The sequence below is a fragment of the Engystomops pustulosus genome, chromosome 2 (genome assembly GCF_040894005.1).
Source record: "Engystomops pustulosus chromosome 2, aEngPut4.maternal, whole genome shotgun sequence".
NCBI lineage: Eukaryota > Metazoa > Chordata > Amphibia > Anura > Leptodactylidae > Engystomops > Engystomops pustulosus.
The window spans coordinates 121,232,066-121,243,212 of record NC_092412.1 but is presented as its reverse complement, the minus strand read 5'-3'; the positions used below and the strand labels follow the sequence as shown (position 1 = coordinate 121,243,212).

General features: G+C 36.5%; 1 protein-coding gene across 1 annotated transcript in view; it reads right to left on the bottom strand.

The window, feature by feature from the left end:
• Nucleotides 1-3,698: 3,698 nt before the first annotated feature.
• GALNT17 (polypeptide N-acetylgalactosaminyltransferase 17) overlaps nucleotides 3,699-11,147 on the bottom strand; it is a 216,783-nt gene continuing 209,334 nt past the window's right edge. The window contains exons 10-11 of the mRNA XM_072136195.1: nucleotides 10,020-10,187; nucleotides 3,699-6,969 (exon numbers count right to left, since the gene is read on the bottom strand). Coding sequence (XP_071992296.1) covers nucleotides 6,841-6,969; nucleotides 10,020-10,187 — 297 coding nt within the window. The 3' untranslated portion in view covers nucleotides 3,699-6,840. The remainder of the gene's footprint in view (nucleotides 6,970-10,019; nucleotides 10,188-11,147) is intronic.

Sequence of the window (11,147 nt, the reverse complement as noted above, 5' to 3'; positions counted from 1 at the left end):
CTCAAAATAATATTATATATATTTCCCAACATTGCATTTCCAACGTGTTAACTAAACATGATAGAAATTCAGTCTTACCTCAACATGTGTTCTTGCCCTACAAAGACTCAATGGTGCTCCATCCCTACTGCGCTCCACAATGGCATCAAACAGCAGGTTATATGCACATGAGGGGTGCCTTCTTACTTGGAAGAAACTGCACAAGATATTTATAGATAGATTTTCTAGTTTTATTCAGCTTAAGTGAGACAATTTTAGGGTTAAATGAATGTATTGATGACAAAATTATTAAATTCAAAATCAAACTTGTTCTGTAAAATACGTTTTATGGGTTGATATTAGTGGGCTTTTTATTAACAGGACTCCGGAAACCCCTATAGAAATAGGGTCCCTAAAATAATTGATTGCCAAATTTTATTGAAAATTTAAAAATGATGTTTGATTTGTAATCTTTCTACCATAGTAATAAAAGAAAAGGACAATTAAAATGATGCAAACGCAAAATATGGTGAATGTTAGTTAGTAACTAATTTGAAGTAATACTATCAGTTTGAAAAACAGAACATTTAGAATTTTGAAAATAGCTAATGTTTTAAAAATGTTTTAATAAATTAACTTTTTTTTCATAATTAAATGATAAATATATCAACCAAAATTTCCCACTAAATTGAAGTAAAACATATTAAGAAAAAACTCAAAATCACCTCGTAAGTTAAAGCGTTCTAAAGTTCTAACTGGATAAGGTGACACATTTTGATTAAATTTAATCAAGTTTCCACCTATCTTGACCTACCTCACCTTTTGAATAAACTTTAAACAAATGACTATTCCATTGTTTCCACCAAATAACTAGCATCTTTTTTAAAGCTCTGTCTCGTGATTTTCCACTGCTACTCCTTAAAACTGATGAATAAATCGGCAACTTGGTGTTAATTAATTTATAGTAGCAATTAAAAGAATGGAACAATCTAGAGTTATAGTTAGAATGATACAGAATGAGTAAGTGCATCAGGAAGTATGCACCAATGCTTTTGCTGCAGGAACACCTTTAACAGAGCTCTAGAGGGGCTGTAGGAGGGCAACATTCTAGCAGCTAACTCCTTCTTTTGTACAAGCAGTAACAGGAGGAATAGTGCCGTAGTCCTGCAAAATACTTTCCAGCGGATCACTTATATGCATGTGTCTGCTCAAACTGTCAGAAACAGACTCCATGAGGACTCTATGAGGACAATTGACATTTGCCAGAGAACATCAAGATTGGCAGATTCAATATTGGTGCCCTGTGCTCTTTATGAATGAGAGTAGGTTCACACTGAGCACAAATGACACATGTGAGTCTGTAAACATTGTAAAAGACTTTCTGATGCCTGCAACATCATCCAACATGACCAGTTTGACAATGGTTCAGTATTGGTGTAGCAAGACATTTATATGGATTGCTGTACATTCTTCCATGTTTTTGCTAGAGGTACCTTGATTGCTATGAGAGATACCAGGTTAAGATTCTCAGACCCATTCATTCTCAGTGGACCCTGAGTTCCTTATAATGTGTGACAATGCTAGTCCTAATGTGGCTGTACTGCCTCAGCAGTTCCTTCATGATGAAAGCATAAGACCTGAATCCAATTTCATACATCTGGGACATCAAGTCTCATTTCATTTAGCAACTCCATGTTGCACTACAGACTATCCAGGAGTCAACACATGCTTTAAAGTTCGTTCATGCACTTCCTCATCAAGAATTGGTGGGCTGAGGAGGTAAGTTTTAAAAAAAGAAAGCTGTACTCACCTCCTCTGTCCCTTCTTGTGTCCAGCACCACAGTCTTGCTGTCTTTGCTGAGTTTGCTTCCGGCTGAGGTGGCCAGCCATGTCCACCTGTTCCCATATTTCAGCCCATGTGAGTTATCACAGCTGAAAGTGTCATTGTTATTTAAATCCATCTCATTGATCTCATGATCTTTCATCTCTGATCTGTCTCATCTCTCTTTTTCTGTGTGTCATTCTTCTGGCTTCTTCCGAGCCTGAGATATAGCCCCATATATTTATTAGCCCTATCTGTAAAATCCTCTAAGATTTTTCTGAAGTGGATGGGACTTCCTGGTTGTGACATAAGCTAAGGGCACTGAGGCCAGCTAACTTAAGGCATTCATGTGAACATGCACAAACAGCCCAGCCAATCAGGACACAGAATCAGTGTTACTGCTTGTACAGAGATCTAGTGCAAAGCAAGGCAGGAAAGACAGAGCTGCAAACACAGAGCACTAGATCTCTGCTTCATTGAAAGAAAAGAACATCCAGTAATCTGCTAAACCACAAAAATAAAGATATATTAAAACAGGTCCACGTACACCAAAACACAGCTACATAGGAATAAAGAAATTAACACATGGCAACATCACAGTATGTGAAACCTCACCAAAAAGACCAGAACTCTGGAAGGCCTCGTCCTTAATTTTTTATTCAATGTCTGGTTTATAATTTGTTTTCCATTATGCTGAATGGAAGCTGCCTACACTTTCCTGTGAAAAGAGGTTACACTGTACAGATGCAGCACTGGTTAACATGATTTAAAGGGAGATAACTCAGTTATCATGTCTGGTTAACGGGTTAACCCAGTCATGTTATCCAATGCTTCATCTGTATATATATTGTGCTGTGTGCAGGATTTTGAAGCCATTTGAATTGATGGGGAGCCTGATCTCTTTATTTGTGCATCCATACTTTAATAAATACACATTTCTGCAAGATTCAAACTTTCAAACACAACCAGCTCTACTTCATACTATTCCTGGGGATGGAGACTTCCTCTGTGTAATTGGATGACCTGAAGCATGTGATCGGTCACATGCTAGTGACATCATCTATGGTCTTAGAGTTTTTTACATGCTGTCAGTGATAATGAAGCCTGATATTCTCCTGCACACAGTAAGCTTCAGATCAGGAGCGCACTCCTCTCACTAGTGCCCCTCCCAAAAAGGTCCTACCACCCGCCTCTCCTTTCCAGAGTACAGATACAGATTTCCATGGCAACCAATATAAATAAAGTGAGAAAGAGCAGCCAGGGAGACAAGGTAAAACCCATGCTAGCAGGCAAATGGTTGCAGATAGCTAATGAAAGTAAATTACACAATTGCTTATATTAGCTTAGTGCAGAATTAGGCAAAAGTTCTTTAAGTTCTCTCAAATTTCAATTACTAGATCATTAAATATAATAAAAGATATTAGATTTTTACTTTCACCTGCATATGCTGTACAAAATATATGCAACACATCCGCTGTATCTAAATTTACAAAAGGATTTTAGATGAGTGCATTAATTGGCAAAAACTGTAGGTTTGTGATATTCAATTATTCTGAGACTAAAGAACAGAAGATGTAGAATGCATTGTATTTTGAAATGATGGTTGAAAAACTCCTCAATAATCTCTAGATGAAGAACCTTTTATTCTGATGGAAAGGTCACAACGATTGTTGTTAGAGTATTTTATGTGACTGTCTTTTCTTTCTCTTGAGCCAATTTGCCAAGTCTGGATCTCTTTCATTTACAATATAAAATACAATGCTTTCAATAACCATAGTCACAAGAAGGGTGAGGTGTTGTCTTACTATTAGGATTATTATAAAGATTCAGTATTGTTATAGAGATGCAGTATTATAAATTAGGAATTATTAAAATTTCATGCACAGGGTATTGCTCTAAAAACAATCAATGTAAGGATTGAAGCCTTGCATTTCCCAGTTTATATATTGTAAAGGATTTGGTCTGGGATCATTGTCTCCTGGGGAAGACGGGCACGATTCACCAGCACTCCATTAAATTCACTGTCCACACTGTGTGATTTGGGTACAAACTGACCACAGCTAGTTTTATTCGGCAGTAATACAAAATAAAGAAAATATCAAAATAAAGCCCATGCCTAGATCAGTGGTTCCCAAACTTTTTTTTGCTCAGGGACCGGCTGTGAACATACATTTTTCCAGGGACCAGTGGGCAGGGGGATGGGTGTCATTGTATCATAGCCAAAAATGTATGTTTGCATGCAATGTCCCCTTTCCTATAGAATACTCACCTTCTACATTGCCCTGCAGCAGTCTTCTCTTCCTTCACTTCTCTTCTGCATTAATGTATAGCTCTATTTTTGGCAGACGCAATGTCATGAAATAATGCACTGCTCTATTGCCAATGCACGTTAACATGGAAATGGAGTAAAGGAAGAGAGGACTGTTGTGGGTGAAAGGGCAAGGTGAATATTGTATTTTTTTTTTACAGAGTTTGTCCGCGGCCCAGAAGTAAGTGCTCCATGGCTTGGTCTTGGGCCATGGCATTGTGGTTGGGGAACATTGCCCTAGATAACATAGATGTTACCAATTTTTTAACACATACTTTAAGCTCCGCTCCTTTCAATAGGTTAATCAATATTTGATCATATCTTTGTATTACTTTGATGTGATTTGCTTGAGTAGTAGTACTTCGAAACAATTCCATAGATTACCAGTGATGGTATTGTTTACATTTCCACTGCTTTTATCACCCGGAATACCATTGTTAACTTCACTGCTTTTGACTAGTGGTTGCTATGACATTTCTTGCATTTTTTAAGTAGTATGAATAATATTGTCTTGCATTCATACACAACATGTCTTATTATGGTTTTCATTCTTTATTTGTGAGCTATGTTTTTTTCCAGTTCCATTAAAATCAATACATTTACGCATGACATGTTTATAAAACAAATAAAAACATGCTTAGCAAACCTGAAGATTAGACAATATTGGATGTCCCAACCAATAATATATTCTTGTTCATTTACAGAATTTGATGATTGTAGTTTAAAAATGTTTTGTTTGGATGCTGATTTAATATTTGCAATAACAGCATCTATATAATATGAAGCTATTAGTAACTGCAATGCACACATTTAAGATTTACTGCTTTGCGTACCTGCTCTGTTGCTTTTATTTATCAGCAGTAATCTTAAAATGGTAACATTTTATAGTACAGTGTAAATGACACAGCTTTATTTTTTTATCACCATAGCTCTGAACCACACTTAAATAGATCAGGTCCCAATTTCAAATTCTAATAGCTTTGGTTACAATGTATCTTAGGCTATAGGGAGGCAATACAGTTTATTTAGAAACAGTGGATGGCAGAACCATAAACAATGACAGGCTTTAACTTTAGACAATTTAATGAAATGCACACGTTTGCCAAGCTTGTTTGTGGCAAATATAATTTCAGTTTCATGCTGTCGCTTTTTGGATTTGGTGCCAGAACTTCCTAGTTAACCTCTTTCCACTGTTTGAGAAGTCTATGTGATGCCTCTAGAACCCCCACTGACCTGGAAAATGAGAATATTGTATGGCATGTATGAAAGGTGCTCATGTGTGCTGCCACACCATCTCTGAAGGACTGATAAAGATAAGTCAAGTCCAGTATACTGCTTTTAACTGAAACTAAATAGAACTAAAAGTGGTATACTTTTCTTCATCAGCCCTGTAGAGATGGCATCACAGCACAAATGAGCCACGTTCCAGAGGCATGGCATAGACTGATCAAACAGTTTTTGTGAAAAGAGGATAACTAGAAAGAACAAAGTTCTGCCTTTAATTCCGAAAAGTGACAGCATTTATGACTTATGACTAATATAATTAATAATAATGTTGTAGCCATCAATGCAGAGATGTATGTCATGTAGCCCACCTTCCTATAACACAAAATGTGCTGTGTTTAAAAATACAAATACAAAAGGTTGGAGATAGTTATCTGAATATCGGCGGCTTAAACACTGGATCTTGTTGGTCCCCCGATAGCTGTGTGTTCCAATGGTCAGGCCCAAATTGATCAGTTTCTTATCACTTATGTTGTCTACATACTAGGTAGGGGATATTTACCATAGGTTTCTGAGCTAAAACTGTTCTAGTTGTCCATGGGAACCAATCAGAGCTTAGGTTTACTTTTATAAACAGCTATAGGAAAATGAAAGCTGAGCTCTGATTGTTTGCCATGGGCAACTAGAACAGTTCTAGAATGGACTACTGATAAATCTACACCTCCGTGTCTATATAGCAAAACCTCTATTTATAATGTCATTTTGCAATATATGCTAATATAAGAAAGGATTGTCCCTTTAGGAGTGCCTTTGAAATTCTATAGGGTTAAGACACTGAGCATTGGAAAGACTTATCTGGTAAAAGTGTCCTTTAACATTGATTATCATTGCCAAAAAGTGTGTTATACACACTTTTTATAGGCCGCACGAAAATGTGCTTCTACCAAAACCAGTGTAAACTTCATAGTACATTCCTGCTTTTCTACACAAACAAGCTGTTTGGGTTCTTTTTCCTTTTTCTGACATCAGAATTCAGGTCTTCTGGTAGATTTTCTATATGGCCAAGGAACATGGTGCTTGTCATAGCTGCATTAATGGCTGTGCTTTAAAGGCCATCTGCAGCTGTGATGAGTCTGAGATTATGCATTATTGGGTAAAACTTTTATTTTCAGAAGTGCAAATCTTTATTTCAAAGAATTATGCATAAAGGACAACCTGTTTCTTTTCTATCATTTGTTTGTGCCAACATAGCAGTTGATTTTTATGAACATTAGGTAAAAGAGCTTTGATTCCATTAAACTAACAATCAAGCATGCAAAATGGATAATTTGGTACTGGATCAGTTTAATCCCAAAAAATAATTCAATGGTTGCTGTTAAATTAAATCCTGAAGGAAAAAATTTTGACCTTCTTCCACATTAGAAGACATGACGTAACTCCAGGAGTTGATTCTGTAGAAATATCTCAGATCAAGTCTATAATAACTCTGAATAATAGGTCACTGTTTCTATTTGATGAAGTTTTTAATTGTCCACCTTTGTCCTGTACAGCTCCGAAGAATCAAATCGATTCCAGCATTGCCCCGGTTTTCAACTTCTAGGCAGCGTCCTGTCCCTTTATTCATTATTGCTCCATTCTGAAAAATTAAACACAAAATAATTTCAAAAGAGAAATGTTAATTTGAGGGGATATGCTTCAAACTGTTTAAACTTAAAGGAACCTTGTCACAAGACTTTACTCCATTAAACCTCCATCCTCTTGAGGTAAGGTATGAAATGCACATTCTAAAATTCCCTCTTTTATGCTAAATATAGCTGCTTTAAAAGTCATGTAAAAATCATAGATAAAAGTTCACTTTTGTTTGATTTGAGTCCCTTTCTAGAGGGTGAAGGGAGAGTGTCACATCAGTTGCCCATATCTTGGGTTCTATAATACTTATGACAATCCTGTTTGTAATATATTAGATATAAGGCATCTACAGTAAAAGACATGGAGGGAGATTTATCATACATATGATAGTAGGCCTGGCGTAGTTTTGCATAAAAACCAGCAAACAAAAGTTTGCTGCATTTTCAAAAGAACGTAGACACCGTATTCGCTGTTTTAATCTCAAATTCTTGCATTGCACAAGAGTTAGCGATTATTTCATTGCTTCTATGCCTGAAAAGTGGCATGAAATGTAAGCTGTAGATAAATATCCAGTTCCTGCCTATTTCTTTAACTGCTACTATAGATCATAGAACCACAAGCCTGATTAAATCTGAAAGATGAGATTCCTAGCTTTTCAGGGCCCCAAGGACAAGGTCATGTTGGCTGGTGTATCCATTGTTTTTCTTCTACTTCTATCTAAGAAGGATATCAATATTTTTGTAAAAAGAGGATGATGTATGTCACTGAGCAGTTAAACACCTTAAATGGGTATTCCCACACAGACAAGATTCTTAAATATACTCAAGATAACAAAATAACACATTCTCTAATCTCTAACAAAAATAGAGCATTCCCTGCATTCCAAGACAAGTTCACACGCACAGACCTCCTGCTGGCAAACAGCAGCATGAGGAAAGTAAATCTACAAGCTACAGGCAAGATAAGATCTTTATATCATGTGAAGAAGGTACAGTAGAGCTGACTGTGTGTGTGATATAGCTGAGTAAGCACAGCTGGAGAGTGTCATTGTGTGTTATATCCATTTCATGGATCCGTCTCATCTCTCTTTTTCTATGTGTCAGATACTAGTGAGTGTTCAGAAGCTAAATAAAAGTGTAGATAAACTTGGACCTTGAAAATGTAACCAGATTATAAGCACAGACAAATCATAAAGTGTCTGCTTGGAGAGTACCCGCCCACACACTGGCATTTTACACTGACCATCACTGAGTAATAGGTGCTAAAACAGCAATAAAACTGTAAAATTGTAAAGTAAGGAGGAAAAAATGATTGTGTAATCATAACTGGGGTTTAAAATTTGAGAACCTTCTGTCATGGAAAAAACCCTTTAACGCATTATGATGTACAGTCAGTGAGCCCTCTTCATACAGGGCAATATGCAATATACAGCCAACACCCAATGCTCACATTGATCGCATGTGTTAACCATTCGCTGCAACCGATGGCAGGTAAATGCCGGTGGTGCATGAGTGCCGCCATCTTGGATCAGATCGTTTCTCCCCGTGACATCATCAGGAAGTGACGATCTGTTGGCATGACAAGTCTGTCTGAGACTCCAGGACCAGGCATTCAGCAGAAACTATAAAAGTGTTAAAGATCCATAGAAAATTCTCTATATACTGAAATACTGTACTAAAGTACCCTTGGATAGTAAAAAAAAATTAATAAATAAATAAAAATTCAAATCACCTTTCATTCCATAGAACTGATATGTTACAGGAATGTGCTGACTCCTAGGGTGGAACCTATTTGTGGCCATCTTTGCAGTGCTAGCAGTCACTTTCTATGAATGTCAGCGGTGTAACCACCAATGTCAGAAAGGCCACAAGAAACGACACATGGCCTGTTGCTTGCCACCCACAATGCACATATGGCAGGCTAATAAATTACCCAACTTAGTAGTGTTATTACATGGTGATTTTGGAGCTGGCAGACTCCTTTTAAAGGGGTATTCTCATCTGGGCATTCACATTCAGTTTCTTCCGCCATATCTGCCATATATAAACATTTATTCAATTAGATGTTATTAAAAATATTTTCCTGTGTGAAGATAATTTCTCATAAATGTAGTCATATGGTCCCTCTGCTGGAGGGATAGCACAAAGAAACAAAAGGTTTTTGTATATGAAATGTCTGGGAGTTACTACATGTCCCACAACCGTCCTGTAGTTATGACCGCTGCATCCAGGTGGTCAAACAGGGCTCAATATTACATGTCTGGCCACTGGTGCCAAAATGTGAGGTGGTCGTTTCGAAGGAAGCTATCTCGTTTCTAAGGGACAACATGACTACATTTATGAGAAATTATTTTCACACAGGAACATTTTTTTCAATAACATCCAATTGAAGAAATGTTTACAGAAGGCAGATGAATTTAATTAAATGTGAATGCCCAGATGGGAAAACCCCTTTAAGTAGAACTACCATACAGAACCCGATAAGATATTACAATATTGCAACCACATAAAAGCTGCATGTATTGCTGAATCTAATAGCAATACTTTATGATCTATATACACAGAAAAACTATGGATTTGTTGTACTCAGAAGCATTTGCTGCCTGGTCACTTGCAGCACTTACCTAAGCCCAGTAAACTTAAATTAATCATTTCTGCCATCATTTCATTGACAAGGTATCTCGACTTATGAAGTTACCTTCATTTTGGTTTCTAAATCTAATCACTATTTTGTGTATGTGTTTTGTGCATCACGCTTTATTGATGCATAATCTTTTTGACAACAGTTATACAGACTTCAGTAATTTTTTTCCTGCAGTTCTCCAGAATGGTATCAGAAATTATATGATTGATAACTGTTGCTTGGAAAACTATAAAATATTTGTTTGAATGGCAGCACAATGTACAGAAACTGACCATATTCAGAAAATCATTTGCACTTAAATTTAAAAATACAATAACTCTTTTGCCATATGTTACATATTTCTTATATCCAAAAAACAAAATTTATGAAATGCAGGGGCTACAAGTAAATGTCCGCTGACTAAGCAGTAGTTACCTGTATAAAGCTCCAGCGCTTATGCAGTGTGCTTTTCACCTTATCACAATCCATAAGTTGGGGAAATTTACTTTTTTTATTATCCACTAAACAACGGGTGTCAGGTAAGAGGATTGTGCTCCCTAGCGTACCCAAATGGAGGTAACCTTCTTTTGTATATCTCCCAAGCTGTGAACACAGAAAAGATCTAGAGTTATTACTACATAAAGAAAATACATGGCAATGTTATAAGCTGTAAGTATACAAGATACTAGCCGAAAACTGCAACAACAATAATAATGATATCCACTTTATTTACTAAGATGATTAATAATGAACATATAACACTTTGTCAACTGATCTCTGTGGCAAATTGCAGCAGGAGCAGAGGTGTCTAAGAGGGGGCAATTTGCAGCAGTTGCCTAAGCATGTGCAGAGGGAGTAAGCTCCTTCTGTCACCGAGTGACCCTCTGCAGAAGCAATTGTGGGTTGTCCATGACATCAAAGGCAGACAGGGTTCCTCTGAGGAAAAGTTTAAGCTTTATATAATAAAAACAAAACAATATTCCTTCACATAGCTGCATTGACACTAAAATGGTGCTTGAAGGGTGATGATACCATGAGTATTTTCTCCCAAAAACTATTTTGTTATGCAAATTAGTGTCATTTGATAAAAAAATACATTTCTTATTGCTGTATGTGTACTGACCCAAAACAAACATTTTCTGTTATTTAGGCGCCATAATAAATGCAGACATTTTTTATAAGAATAAACCCATTTGAGCTATTTTTTTCAATTTACTGTGCAGAAAGTGTTAATAAAAGTAGGACATATGAACTTTGAAATTTAAATTTTAAATTTTTGACTTCATCAATCAAAGATAATGTATTTCTGGCACTGGATCGGTTCTTACATTGGTTCATATGAATAAATCTTTTTTTCATGAATTAAATCTTTGCATTTTAGTATCAGTCTTAAATTTTACTTTGATCTTTGTTGCTTTATTTTACCATGCTGCACTGCCAGCATTTAAATGCATTTAGATTGCGCTATGTGCCAGCATTTAAATGCCTGCCACGCATGCGTGCCAGAACTTAAAGGGTTAACACCCTTGATTGGTGGCAGTTGTTAGTGGAGGGGAAAAGCCA